At 40.9% G+C, this 15,555-nt stretch overlaps 1 protein-coding gene across 2 annotated transcripts in view; it reads left to right on the forward strand.

Moving 5' to 3' along the window:
• LOC127427946 (phosphatidylinositol 4-phosphate 3-kinase C2 domain-containing subunit beta-like) overlaps positions 1-15,555 on the forward strand; it is a 71,559-nt gene that overhangs the window by 11,713 nt on the left and 44,291 nt on the right. For both annotated transcript variants that reach the window (XM_051675897.1, XM_051675896.1), the window contains 2 exons: positions 4,670-4,790; positions 12,712-12,823. In XM_051675897.1, coding sequence (XP_051531857.1) covers positions 4,670-4,790; positions 12,712-12,823 — 233 coding nt within the window. The remainder of the gene's footprint in view (positions 1-4,669; positions 4,791-12,711; positions 12,824-15,555) is intronic.

A 15,555-nucleotide genomic window follows, 5' to 3' on the forward strand; every position in this document is an offset into this window, starting at 1 on the left:
TGTTTCAGGTTGTTCAAAGAAACAGAGGAATGTTGAAAGCACCACAGAGCCATTTGTTTACATGGGAAAATTAACAAGGGCTTACTTATAAGGGGCCTGGGTAACTCAGCGTGTAAAGATGCTGACTACCACCCCTGGTGTCGTGAGTTCGAATCCAGGGCATGCTGAGTGACTCCAGCCAGGTCTCCTAAGCAACCAGATTGGCCCGGTTGCTAGGGAGGGTAGAGTCACATGGGGTAACCACCTTGTGGTCGCTATAATGTGGTTCGCTATCGGCGCGTGGTGAGTTGTGCGTGGATGCTGTGGAGAATAGCGCAAAGCCTCCACACGTGCCATGTCTCCGCGGTAACGCGCTCAACAAGCCACGTGATAAGATGCGCAGGTTCACGGTCTCAGACGCAGAGGCAACTGAGATTCGTCCTCCGCCACCAAGATTGAGGCGATTACAGTGAGGTATCTACACTTTTCGAAGGGTTTAAAGGCAGAAATGTGAAGCTTAGAGTTTTATAAAAGCACTTACATTAATTTTTCTGTTAAAACACGCGGATTATTTGAGCTGTAAAGTTGTTTAAATCGCCGTTTTTTTGGGTCGTTTTAGGGTTTGCGTTGTTTTGTTGTCATGGCAATGAAGTTGTAAAATTGGATATAACTTTTCACAGAAAAGGTTAGTAAGCAATTTTATCACACTAAAATCATGCTAGCATGCATATTGTTTATGTCTTGTGTCAATATAACAGTATGTATTTAAAACTTTACAGACTGGCCCCATTCACTTCCATTGTAAGTAGCTCACTGTTATGTTTTTAAAGGAAAGAAGGGACGAGTCAAAATGATTTTTTGCGGTAAACAACATTATGCCACAAATGCTGTTGAATGAGCTTAACTTGTATTGAAACCGGAATATTCCTTTTAAACTGGGATAGACGACAGAAGTGTTTTAACGTTTTAACTTGTCTTAGAAATTGCTTATTTTAGTCAATGGAAATTGTACCTTGAGGAACAAATTTGAGTAACAAGCCAGGACGTTTAGTTTCTTTCCTTGTGCAGTCTTTTTTGCCCTCTTTGCTGACGTTTGGGATAATTTATTTGAGTCCATTATCATATTATACTTCCAAAAATGTAATTTAAATGAGCCTGTCCTCAGAACCCCTTTTCCGAGAGAGCTGCCCAATTCATTATTAAAAGAGAGTAGAGGAGAAATGGAGGTGAGAGCGAGAGAGAAAGAGAATGAGGCGTTTTCTCTGAAATGTGCTCCCACTATGACTGCAGTGCAGTACATCTGCCCAGTTAGGGTGTAATTTGTGGGAAGGGTGGATTAACCTCTTTTTGGTTCATCCTTACTTCTGTTCATTTGTTTCACATCCTACGTGAAGTGACCAACATTGCTGTGAGCCAAAGGAAATGTCCCATTTTTTTCTTGCTTTCTATGTCAGTGATCCACCGACTGCATTTAGATCAGTAGGTGGCAATTTGCTGTATCTGGAGCATATGGCAGCGTGATGATTTCCAAGAGGGCTGCACAGTGAGTGATGTCACTAATTGATGACCCTTTATTGATCCATCTATAGATAAACCAATACCTTTTGAGACACACTGTGCACTTTTTGTCTTCCTTTGCGTGCTTTGTTAGACTACACTGCCTTGTGTTATCAAGCAATTAAACCAACAATTATTTTGTTTTCCCATGCTACAAACTATAGGTCGTAGTATAGATAGTGGATTTGGCAGATATGATAACTAAGGTGGTGAAAAAATGCTGATAACCGATTAATCGGAACATATTTTTTTATTTTTATTGGTTTATTTAATTTTAAAAAACACTGTAAGTCTTTCCTTACTATGGGCACAGACATTGAGGCTACAAGAGTCCAAAATAAATAAAATCCCAGCAGTTTATTGTGCAACCAAAATCCCAATAATAACCAGAAAAATTAAGATTTGGTGTTGTGGCAGACTCTGCCTTTCCTACAAGGAGGAAGCGAGAACTGGAGTGAACAATCAACAGAACTTTAATTTGACATACAGTGCTGAACTGAAACATAACGACATACACACAGGCATGTGCATCTCTCTCTCCCTCTCACTGGCGTCCTCGGCCCCTCTTTATCCCTCTCCTGGCTGATTGAGTTGATTCAGTGCGGGGCGCGCACCCTCACGGCCCGGCAATGCCCTCCTCCTCTTCACAGGTGTATAACGCAGGACTTTTAACAATAAACAAGTCCAGAATACATGTCCTTATTTTGAAATGATGGCAACTTGGCTCCGTTACATTCCTCTATATTAAAATATTTACCAAATTAAATTTTTATAGCCTACATTCACTAGGTTAAATCTATTGGCAACCATCAGCATAGAATTTTGCCGATAACTATCGGTACAGATTAATCGGTAAAACCGATATATCGGTATACCTCTATAAACTACTCATAATTTAAAGTAGTAAAACTACAGTCAAGCTACTTTTTTTTTAAATGTGGTTAGATACACTAAAAGTTACTTGCAAAAAGTAGCTAACTATATTAAAGCTATTGAGGGGGTGTGTATTTTATTTCACTCAGAGCAGTATTTATCTGTACAAAAACAATGAGGATCTGGGTGACTGCATAAACTTGAAGAGATAAATTTACAACCAAATAAAACTAGAAAACATTCTAATGCATGTATAGTAACTGGGAATAGGTAATAATCAACAGCAGGATTTACAGTGCATTCAGAAAATATTCAGACCCCTTCATTTTTTTTCACATTCTGTTATGTTGCAGCCTTTTGCTAAAATGCTTTTTATTTTTTTCACATTAATCTACACTCCATACCCCATAATGACGAAGCAAAAACCAGATTTTTTGATAACTTAGAAAATTTATTAGAAGAAAATACTAAAATATCACATTGACATAAGTATTCAGACCCTAACTCAGTACTTAGTTGAAGCACCTTTGGCAGCGATTACAGCCTCAAGTCTTCTTGGGTATGATGCGACAAGCTTTGCACACCTGGATTTGGCGACTTTCTGCCATTCTTCTCTGCAGATCCTCTCCAGCTCTGTCAGGTTGGATGAGGACCATCGGTGGACAGCTATTTTCAGGTCTCTCCAGAGATGTTCGATTGGGTTCAATTCCAGGCTCTGGCTGGGCCACTCAAGGACATTCACAGAGTTGTCCCTAAGCCACTCTTGCGTTGTCTTGGCTGTGTGCTTAGGGTCATTGTCCTGTTGGAAGGTGAACCTTTGGCCCAGTCTGAGGTCCTGAGTGCTCTGGACCAGGTTTTCATTAAGGATATCTATGTATTTTGCTGCATTTAGCTTTCCTTCAACCCTGACAAGTCCCCCAGTCCCTGCCGCTGAAAAACACCTCCACAGCATGGTGCTTCCACCATCATGCTTCACCGTTGGGATGGTATTGTGCAGGTGATGAGTGGTGCCTGGTTTTCTCCAGACAAGGTGCTTGGAATTGAGGCCAAACAGTTCAATCTTCATTTCATCAGACCAGAGAATCTTGTTTCTCACAGTCTGAGAGTCCTTTTAATTCCAAGCTGGCTTTCATGTGTCTTGCACTGAGGAGCGGCTTCCATCTGGCCACTCTGCCATAAAGACCAGATCGGTGGAGTGTTGCAGTGATGATTGTCCTTCTGCAAGTTTCTCCCATCTCCACACATGATCTCTGGAGCTCAACCAGAGTGACCATTTGCTCTTAGGAACCTTCAATCAAGCCAGATTTGTTTTGTAGCCTTCCCCAGATCTGTGCCTTGACAAAATCCTGTCTCTGAGCTCTGCAGGCAGTTTCTGTGACCTCATGGCTTGATTTTGGCTCTGATATGCATTTTCAGCTGTGAGACCTTATATAAACAGGTGTGTGCCTTTCCAAATCATGTCCAATCAATTGAATCTTCCGCATATGGACTCCAATCAAAGTGTAGAAACACATAAAAGATGATCCAGAGAAATAGGATGCACCTGAGCTAAATTTCAAGTGTCATGGCAAAGGGTCTGAATAATTGTCAATGTCATATTTCAGTTTTTTCTTTTTAATAAATGTGCAAAGTTATCAAAAATCTGGTTTTTGCTTTGTCATTATGGAGTATGGAGTGTAGATTGATGTGGATTTTTTAAAAAGCATTTTAGCATAAGGCTGCATCATAACAAAATGTGAAAAAAAAAATGAAGGGGTCTGAATACTTTCTGAATGCACTGTAACTACCGTAGATATTTCGATTAAAAAAAAAAAAAAAAAAAAGGTGTAAATGTCACAGTGCTGTGATTTAAAAAAAAAAAATTTTTTTTATTGGTTCACTTAACTGAATTATTCAAACAAACCGATTCACTGAAATGAATCAGACTGCAAAACCCTACACATTTTAGAAAGAAAACATTCTAGGAGAATGTTATTGTCTCAATTCACTCACCAGCAAATGTGACAGAAATGGCAATTAATGGTTTTGTCATGCTACGCCACTACTTGTTAAAAAATAACTCTGGAAAAGGAACACTGTTGTGAAAACAGCTACTGCTGTCACAATGCTATGGTTAGTTAGTCCCTCCCCAACTCCATTTGATAGTTATTTTATTGTTTTCTTTGATTTCTCACTACGCATACCCATTTACTAGGAATGGAATGTTGTTAATTTTTTTAATTTTATTTTTTTATAGAAATGTAATGTTCTCTTCCCACAGGATCCTCCACCATAGACCTGCTGATCTATCAGACTCTCTGCTATGCCCATGATGACTTGGATATGATTGATGTGGATGACTACCTGCTGAAAATCTGTGGTCAGGCAGAGTTCCTCAAAAAGTAAGAATTGAGGATTCCCCAAAGGAGATCTGACTGAAGATCACTGCTTTGTGGTGTGCTTCTGATGTCTGTGGTTGGTTGGGGAGTAGGCCTTTGTGGTCCATGTTTTGATATAACTCCCTTGGAAGGGCTGACTCAGGACTTTTTGCTAATCTGGTCCCCCTTGGTTACTGTTCCTTGGTCTGACAAGCATACCTACTAGCACTTGATTTGCTGCTTTCAAACATGATGAGAGAAGTGAATGAACGGAGTTAGTTACCTCATGAATTATTACATAACATCTGGATTCTATGCTGAAAAAAGAGCTTAAACGACCCTAAGGTGGTTCGCTGGTCCTAAGTTGGTTTTAGCTGGTTTAACTTATGTTTAGCTGGTCGGCCAGCTGGTTTTCCAGACTGACCAGCTAACAAGTGCCCAGAAACTCCACTAAAACCATCAAAACAGACCAGTCTAACCAATTTGGCTAGACCATCTTAATCTGTGCTCTGGTCATAGATTTTATGGTTTAATCTGTTTTTTTTTTTTTGTTTTTTTTTCAGCAGGGTTAATAGTGAATTTATATCTATGCATTAATTGTATCTGGGTGATGAAACCTGTCAAAAAAAAGTGTCCTGGTCCTATTTAACTCCAAAATCAAAAGAAACAAATAAGAAATTGTAGTTTTCACATAAATAAATGAAGCATAATTTTTGAGCCAGTACGATTTTTTAGATTGTGACATTATTTTCATGACCGTTATTTATGCACATTTTATCCCCCAATTTTCATTACTGTGATGAAGATGATCCTAATGATATTCTCAATGCATGAGTCGACTTAGTATTTATGCATCATAGTTGTACTCCCTTGATACTGCCTTTCGTTTTTGCTGATTTAAAAAAGTCTTATAAAACAGCATCTTTTAACTGTAATACAGTAAAAATTACTGTGTTACGGTAACGAAAATCATATTTGAAAACAATGGAATAGTAAAACAATTGTCCAGACCTGTTAGGGTAATGAGAATGGGGGCGGATTGATTGATTGATTGATTTTGAGTTAAATATGACCAGGGCTTGTTCTTCACAGGTTTAGTGAGAATCACTCATCTGGCTACCAAAGCGAGTTCCAGTATGCCATATAAAGTTAAATCCAAAATGTAAAATTGGGTGAAGAAATGTGTGAGAAAGGTTTGTCTCAAAATCAGTGCAAATACTATCCACTAAAAAGTCTCATTTTATTCATATTCTCTCTGGGTATATTGTCACTGATATTATTAAGTGCCCTAGCAACAACATTTTACCATATATATAATTTTTTTGTATTTTTATTATTTTTTATTATTTCTGTAATATTCCAAATGTTTAAGTCCCAGGACTTCTATAGACTTGGACAAGAGCAAATGCTTGTTAGATGGCAACAGTTGACTAGGTGGATTGTGCAGAAATGTTTTAAGGTGGTCTTACTGAGGAGTCTGTTGGCAGGCTGAAGCTGGCTGAAGGCTAGCTTCGAAAATTTCACTTAGTCTGAGAACTGAGACAGTTCTTACATTTTAAGGTTTTTCTGCACACAGATGTAGCGTTCTGGCAAACATCTGTCAAACATTGCCAGAAATTTGCCACAAACTAACTGCAAGTTTGCTACAAATAAGCTGTTGATTATTCCTAAATTAACCTTCATACAAAGACACAATTTGCTTGATGTTCATGTCTGTCCATGGTTTATAATCCGGGTTTTTCTCATAAATACTTGCTGTTGACAACAGGTTTTTTGGACACCTGCATCAGACGGAATCTCTGCCCAAAGCAACACAGCACAGAACGGTTCCCTGCTGCTTGCCAGTGTACAATGTGTTGTTAAAATGTTCCCTACGAATAGGGTAATGAATAGGTTACAAGCATGTTACAAGCACTTGCACAGCAAGGGCTGTTTGAGCTGCTTTGTGGGTGAAAACAGGGTGATTCCAAAGAAACGAATTGAGCCGAATATTTGCGGTTTGTGGTCTGAATACGTTCTCGTCATGAAACATAGGGCCTTCAATTGTGGTTGAATAAAAATATGCCGTACTTATGTCTGTGGATGGCTTTAACCATATTTGGTTTCACCATAACAAGACCACCATTTTGAGGCGACATGAACAACTGATCATTCATACATTTACTCTTCTGGTTTTCCTTTTTTCTCAAAGACCACTTGACATTTCGTTTTTTAACTTCAGTTGTAGGCTTCTGTTAAAGGGCAAAACCAACTGAGTTGTTTGCATGTACGTATATGGCAGCTTTGCTTGTTGCTCCATTGAGTGTGTGTGAGTGTGTGAGTGTGTGAGTGTGAGTGTGTGTGTGTGTGTGATTTACAACAGAATTATTTTACAGCAGAGTTAGTTTGTCATGTTGATTTTGTTTTCATTTCTACATTTTTAATGAGTCCTTTTCAATTTAGTTTGTGTTTAGCAGTTTTCACTCCATTGCCATGTACACACTAATCCATTTAATTTGAAAACTATACTACAGTTTTCCAGAGTATGCGATAATGGAGAGCATTTTCGAAATGCTCCTTTTTTTGGTGGAGGAAAATGCTGTTCAAGTGTGGATGAGAGGAGAAAATGAAGCAAAATCAATGCGGTTTCAAATGAAAATGTATTAGTATGGAGGTTGTTTATGACAGTAGACTACTTAGTGGTAGTTTAGCTTTAGTTTTTTCACTGCTTTCTAGTTTCAGTTTAGTTTTTCAGTACAATTCGTTTTTATTTTAATTGTAGGATTTTAGGGCTGGCAAGGTTATTGCATCAACTGATTATTTTTATTAATCTAAAAATTCTCAGGGACGTCTAGAGGCATTTTCGTGTTTTACAAATGTGCGTTGTAAAGGTTTAAAATCTTGTAATATATGATGTATCTAAAACAAACTAATTCATGGCCATTTCATTTTAAGTTAGTTTGGGAGTCATGAATTTTTTTTGAAGATAATAACACTGTTTAACAGCTGGTTGTTTTTGCTGTGGGTGCAGCTGTGTGGTAGGAAGTCTGTCCTTTCCTGATAACAGTATGCTTGTGCAGGGCTGTGAAAAGGAGGTACATTGTGTGTGTGTGTGTGTGTGTGTGTGTGTGACTGTTTTCACACAAGTAAAATACATAATCATCAGTTAATGAACAATGAACTGCTTGAATCATAGAGGCTGTTGCAGCAATTAAACAATAAACCATAATGCCAGTGGTACAGCAGAAATCATGTTGTAGTACCAAGCTCATTCTAATCTCAGTTTCTGTAAGATGTTGTTACACTTACAGCACTTTTTTGTTGTTTCCTTCACTGTTTTCCTTTACTTATCATTTCATTCATTTATTTTCAATGTTTTCCTAGGTTATGTTCCATGTAACGCAATGTTCACCATTTACTTTGGATTAGTAATTAGTCCTGGGTAGGTTTCGAGATTGTACATTTGTAAACCCTGGGTTAATGTTCCTACTTGTTTATTTACAAGGTTTGTAACATTGATTGGACACATACATGACACCAGTTAACACATTTGCTCTCACTGTTCGACATGTTGCCTTCATATGCTAACTAGAGGTCAACCGATAGTGGATTTTGCCGATACCGATAACTAAGGTGGTGAAAAGGCTGATATCCGATTAATCAGCCGATAGATTTAAAATAGATTTATATAATGTTAAAAATGTTACAGTGCTCTATATTTAAGCATTTACCAAATAATGCTTTTTATAGCCTATACTGTATATTCACCAGATAAGGTTTTTGCATTATTATTCACAAGATATGAAGATGAAGACACAATGTATGAGCTGACAGGTCGCATTTTTCTTTTCGTGCCCTCGCTTCAATTTAGAACGCTTGATTTGTTTAAAAATCAAAATAACCAAATTCACATTGAAGTGAGAAAAAAAAAAAACTATCGGCAGCTATCGGCATAGATTTTTGCCGATAACCGATAATTTTAGAAAGCAACTACCTGGATCGTTTAATCTGTAAAACTGATATATTGGCCTACCTCTTATGCTAACACTAAAGCTGAGATGCTAATCAGAATCAGAATCAGAATGAGCTTTATTGCTAAGTATGCTTACACATACAAGGAATTTGTCTTGGTAACAGGAGCCTCCAGTGTACAACAATACAAAAACAATACAAAAACAGCAGCAAGACATAGATAATAATAATAACTGTTCATGAGATGGATAGCCTGAGGGAAAAAACTGTTCCTGTGCCTGACGGTTCTGGTGCTCAGTGCTCTGAAGCGTCGGCCAGAAGGCAACAATTCAAAAAGGTAGTGGGCAGGGTGAGTGGGGTCCAGAGTGATTTTTCCAGCCTTTTTCCTCACTCTGGAAGTTTATTGTTCTTGAAGGGGGGGCAGGGGGCAACCAATAATCCTCTCAGCAGTCCGAACTGTCCTTTTATATTCTTCTGATGTCTGATTTCGTAGCTGAACCAAACCAGACAGTTATTGAAGTGCAGAGGACAGACTCAATGACTGCTGAGTAGAACTGTATCAGCAGCGCCTGTGGCAGGTTGAATTTCCTCGGCTGGCGAAGGAAGTACAACCTCTGCTGGGCCTTTTTCACAATGGAGTCAATGTGGGTCTCCCACTTCAGGTCCTGTGAGATGGTAGTGCCCAGGAACCTGAATGACTCCACTGCTGCCACAGTGCTGTTTAGAATGGTGAAGGGGGAGAGTGTTGGGGGGTTCCTCCTAAAGTCCACAATCATCTCCACCGTTTTGAGCGTGTTCAGCTCAAGATTGTTTTGACAGCACCAGACAGCCAGCTGTTTAACCTCCCTTCTGTATGCAGACTCATCGTCATCTCGGATGAGGCCGATGACAGTAGTGTCGTCTGCAAACTTCAGGAACTTGACAGAGGGGTCCTTGGCGATGCAGTCATTGGTGTAGAGGGAGAAGAGTAGTGGGGAGAGCACACATCCCTGGGGGGCACCAGTGCTGATTGTACAGGTGCTGGAAGTGAGTTTCCCCTGTCTCACAAGCTGCTGCCTGTCCGTCAGAAAGCTGGTAATCCACTGACAGATAGACATGGGAACAGAGAGTTGGTGTAATTTATTCTGGAGTATAGCTGGGATAATGGTGTTGAAAGCCAAACAGAAGTCCACAAAAAGGATCCTTGCATATGTGCCTGGTCTGTCCAGATGTTGCAGGATATGATGCAATCCCATGTTGACTGCATCATCCACAGACCTGTTTGCTCGATAAGCAAATTGAAGGGGATCTAGAAAGGGTCCAGTAATGTTCTTCAGGTGGGCCAACACCAGTCTCTCAAATGATTTCATGACCACAGACATCAGGGCGACAGGTCTGTAGTCATTTAAGTCCTGTGATTTTTGGTTTCTTTGGGATGGGGATGATAGTGGAACGTTTGAAGCAGCATGGGACTTCACACTGCTCCAGTGATCTATTGAAGATCTGTGTGAAGATGGGGGCCAGCTGGTTAGCACAGGATCTAAGACATGCAGGTGAAACGCCATCTGGGCCCTGTGCTTTCCTTATCCTTTGCTGTCGAAAGACGTGGCTCACATCATCTTCACAGATCTTAAGTGCAGGTTGAGTAGCAGGAGGGGGTAGGAGGGGGGTTCCAGGAGGTGTTGGTGTTTGTGTGAAGTGAAGGTCGGTGTGGGGTGTGAGATTGGGCCTTTCAAATCTACAGTAGAACACATTCAGGTCATCAGCCAGTTGTTGGTCCACCACAGGGTTGGGGGTAGGAGTCCTGTAATTCGTAAGTTGTTTCATGCCACTCCACACTGATGCAGGGTCGTTAGCTGAAAACTTGTTTTTCAGCTTCTCGGAGTATCTTCTTTTAGCCACTCTGATGCCCTTATTCAGTGTGTTCCTGGCCTGATTGTACAAGACTTTATCCCCAACTCTGTAAGCATCCTCTTTGGCCTGATGAAGCTGCCTGAGTTCCGCTGTAAACCATGGTTTGTCATTGTTAAATGTTAAATAATTCCTAGTAGGAATGCACATATCCTCACAAAAACTGATTTATGATGTAACAGTATCTGTGAGCTTGTCTAGGTCTGTGGCTGCAGCCTCAAAAACACTCCAATCAGTGCAGTCAAAGCAGGCTTGTAGTTCCAGCTCTGCTTCGTTGGTCCATTGCTTTACAGTCCTTAATACAGGCTTAGCAGATTTTAATTTCTGTCTGTAGGTTGGAAGAAGATGAACCAGACAGTGATCAGAGAGCCCCAAAGCTGCTCTAGGAACAGAGCGATATGCATCCTTTATTGTTGTGTAACAGTGATCCAGAGTATTTCTGTCTCTGGTTGGGCATTTAATGTGCTGTTTGTATTTGGGCAGTTCACGTGTGAGATTTGCTTTGTTAAAATCCCCAAGAATAATAATAACTGAGTCCGGGTATTGTTGTTCCGTGTCTGTGATTTGATCAGTCAGCTGTTGCAGCACTGTGTACACACGCGTTTGGCGCAATATACACACTCACCAGACTAAACGAGGAAAACTCCTGCGGCGAGTAGAAAGGCTTACAGTTAATAAAGAGCGCTTTCAAATTAGGACAGCAAATCCTATTTAACGTTGTTACATCTGTACACTAACTTTCATTGATGTAAAAGCATGTTCCACCGCCTCTCGTTTTCCCTGTTAATTCCGCGATGCGATCTGCTCTGAACAGCTGAAAACCCAGCAGATGTAATGCGCTGTCCGGAATGGCTTCACTCAGCCAGGTTTCTGTGAAGCACAAGGCAGCAGAGTTTGAAAAGTCCTTGTTTGTGCTGGTGAGGAGATGTAGTTCGTCCGTTTTGTTAGGGAGAGAGCGGAGATTTGCTAGATGAATGCTCGGCAGCGTTGTTCAAAAGCCGCGCCGATGGAGCCTGACCAGTGCGCCTGCTCATCTCCCTCGCCTGCGTCTCCTAGCGCGTTTAAACAACACAGCCGCGCCTCCGACTAAAATGTCAAACAAAACATCCGAATATTCAAAATCCAGGAAAATATTGACTGGTGTATGCTGTCGAATGTTAAGCAGTTCGTCTCTGGTAGAACTGACTGAAAAAAGATTACTAAACACAGGACAAACAAACAAAAACAACAAAACAATTGAAGCGCTCCACACCGAGGCGGCCATCCGCGGCACCATCAATTGTAACATCAATGTAACATCCATCAATTAATATATAGCTCATGACCATGTAGATTCTGTGACCAATTACAGGGTTCTGGAAATATCTGGGAATTTTAAAATAGTGATTTTCAGGTCAGGAAAAGTCATGGAAATTCGGTAAATACCAAAAAGGCATGGAAATTTCTGTAGTGAATATAAAAGTTATGCTCTGCAATATTTCATTTGCTAGAAATTGTTCATTGTTAGTGCTGTCTCTTTAATTAGTTAATTAATAATCCATATCAGTAATCCAAGAGTCTGGAAAGTTTGTGGAAAATCATGGAAATGCATTGGTCAAAAGGTGGGGGAACCTTTTATATAAAGCACATGAATAGTGCACTTATTGTTTAGTTTCTGATTGATTGCCTGTTTTTAAACAACTCTCTCAGTTGCAACCTGCTCTAGAGCAGGGCTTTATAACCCAGAGTTAAAAAAAACATTAACCCAGGGTTAAAAAAGACATTAATCCAGGTGTAGTGTAAAAGCCATTTTGTGTACTAAAACATGTATGGATAACAGTATAGACTTTTATTGCCTTTTAAAGTCCTTTACAATCCTTGTAACTGGTACTTGCATCTTGGTTGAATTACGCTGAGGTTATTTAGCACTCAAGACCATAGAGATATGGAAATTGTATGATTTTTTTTTTTTTTTTTTGCATGTTTAATTCTCTTTCTCCTCACTTACAATGAAGCACTCAATTAGTTTCAGTTACTGTCATCTTGACAGTCTCTAAAAGTATGCATTTACGTACCAGTAGATAAAAGCAGTCTAATGTCTTTTGTCTCTTCTCTTTTTGCAAAGCAATCAGACTCTGGCAAGCTTCGAGTACATCCAGCAGTGTTTGAAGTTCGACTGGGACATTCGACTCGTTCTAACCAAAAGGAGTTCCGTCAACATGGAGCTCATTCGAACGGTAAGATGAAAGTTACAGCAAATGATGCAACAATGTGTTTTCCTCTTGTTTAAACATTTGAAACAGTTTTTTAGACCTCTAAAACCAGCAGGCCTGCATCGAATACATACTTGAATCTGGAAAGTCTTTATGAAACTTTGAGTCACAGGTTTGAGTGTGTGCAATTGATTTCTTGCCTTGAACCCTATGTCAAAAATGGTAAACATTTAAAAATTGTAGCGTACACCACTGTCCCAGACATGATTCGACATCACTCAGGCTCATTTGGAAATTTTTAAATTTCACATTCATTTCTAAATCAAATCACTTTTATTGTCACACAACCATATACACAAGTGCAATAGTGTGTGAAATTCTTGGGTGCAGTTCCGAGCAACATAGCAGTTGTGACAGTGATGAGACATATACCAATTTACAATAAACTTCAGATTTACACAATGCAATTTAAAATCTAATATACACATAATTACACACAACACAATATACAAATAATAACATACAATGTACATTATACAATACACACAATATAGAATACACATTATACAATAAAAAAAATAGTATATATATATAGTATATATAAAATGTACAGTAGGTTGTATTGTACTCTATTGACATTCAGGCTGTCGGTTGATAGTCAGTTGCCAGTGTGTTGTTAAGAGAGATATAATTATGACAGTCCAGTGTGAGATAATAAGATTAATAAAGTGCAGTGCTGATGTATACTGATCGTGAGACATCAAGAGTTCAAAAGTCTGATTGCTTTGGGGAAGAAGCTGTCATGAAGTTGGCTGGTGCGGGTTCTGATGCTGCGATACCGCCTGCCTGATGGTAGCAGTGAGAGCAGCACATGGCTCAGGTGGCTGGAGTCTCTGATGATCCTCCGAGCTTTTTTCACACACCGTCTGGTATATATGTCCTGGAGGGAGGGAAGCTCACCTCCGATAATGTGTTTGGCAGTTCGCACCACCCTTTGCAGGGCTTTGCAGTTGTGGGTGGTGCTATTGCCGTACCAGGCAGTGGTGCAGCCAGTCAGGATGCTCTCTACAGTGCTGGTGTAGAACCGTGTGAGGATATGGCGGTTCATTCAAACTTCCTCAGCTGTCTCAGGAAGAAGAGGCACTGATGAGCCTTCTTTACAACGGCCTCAGTGTGGACAGACCATGTGAGTTCCTCAGTGATGTGGACACCCAGGAACTTGAAGCTGCTGACTCTCTCCACTGGTGATCCATTGATGGTGATGGGGCTGTGTTCTCTTTCTCTTCTCCTGAAGTCCACCACAAGCTCCTTTGTCTTACTGACGCTGAGGGAGAGGTTGTGCTCCTGACACCAGCGTGTCAGATTGTGCACCTCCTCTCTGTAGGCTGTTTCATCAGTCAGTGATCAGACCTACCACCGTCGTATCATCAGCAAACTTAATGATGGCATTGGAGCTGTGTGTTGCCACACAGTCATGTGTGTACAGGGAGTACAGGAGTGGGCTGAGAACACAGCCCTGTGGGGCTCCAGTGTTGAGGGTCAGTGATGAGGAGATGTTACTGCCCATTCTAACCACCTGGCGTCTGCTTGACAGGAAGTCCAGGATCCAGCTGCACAGCGAGCTGTTTAAGCCCAGAGCCCGGAGTTTCTCATCTAGCTTGGAGGGCACTATGGTGTTGAATGCTGAGCTGTAGTCTACAAACAGCATTCTCACATAAGTGTTCCTTTTTTCCAGGTGGGAGAGAGCAGTGTTTATTGTAGATGCAATGGCATCATCAGTGGAGTGGTTGTTGCGGTAAGCAAACTGCAATGGGTCCAGTGATGGAGGCAGCACAGAGCAGATGTAATCTCTGATTAGTCTCTCAAAGCATTTGCCGATGATGGGGGTCAGAGCAACAGGATGCCAGTCATTTAAGCAAGTGATTTTGGATTGCTTTGGTACAGGCACAATGGTGGATGTTTAAAGCATGTGGGGACTACAGACAAAGAGAGGGAAAGGTTGAAAATGTCCGTAAAAGCACCAGCCAGGTGGTTCTTGGCCCGGAATGCCATCTGGACCCACGGCTTTACGGATATTCACCCGTCGGAAGGATCGGGTTACATCCGCTACAGAGACGGAGAGTGAACTAACCTCTGTAGCTTCGGCCGCGAGAGCTTTCTCCGCGAGGGTGGTGTTATTTCCCTCGAAATGTGCATAAAAAGTATTTAGCTCATCCGGGAGAGAGGCAGCAGTGTTCACGGCGGAGTTTTTATTCCCTTTAAAGTCCGTGATGATATTAATTCCCTGCCACATGCTTCTAGCATTAAGTGCCATGCGAACATCGCTATTAATCCAAGGTTTCTGGTTCGGGTAGATCCGTATTGTTTTGGATGGAACAACATCCTCTACGCACTTTCTGATGAAACACGTGACGCTATCAGCGTAAAGCTCGATGTCGTCATCAGAGGCGGACCAGAACATCTCCCAGTCCGCGTGATCAAAACAGTCTTGTTGCGTAGAGTCTGATTGGTCCGACCAGCAATGGATTGTTCTGAGGGTGGGTTGTAAGGCCTGTAAGCAGGCAGAAGCAGAACGGAAGAGTGGTCCGATTTGCCAAATGGTGGGCGGGGGAGGATTTTGTAGCCATCCCAGAAGGGAGAGTAGCGGACCAAAACCCGGTCCCCTCGTGTGTTAAAGCTGATGTGTTGGTGGTATTTTGGTGCGATTGATTTGAGATTGGCTTTGTTAAAGTCCCCGGTCACCATGAACGTGGCCT

This window comes from Myxocyprinus asiaticus, chromosome 37 (assembly GCF_019703515.2).
Source record: "Myxocyprinus asiaticus isolate MX2 ecotype Aquarium Trade chromosome 37, UBuf_Myxa_2, whole genome shotgun sequence".
Taxonomy (NCBI): Eukaryota; Metazoa; Chordata; class Actinopteri; order Cypriniformes; family Catostomidae; genus Myxocyprinus; species Myxocyprinus asiaticus.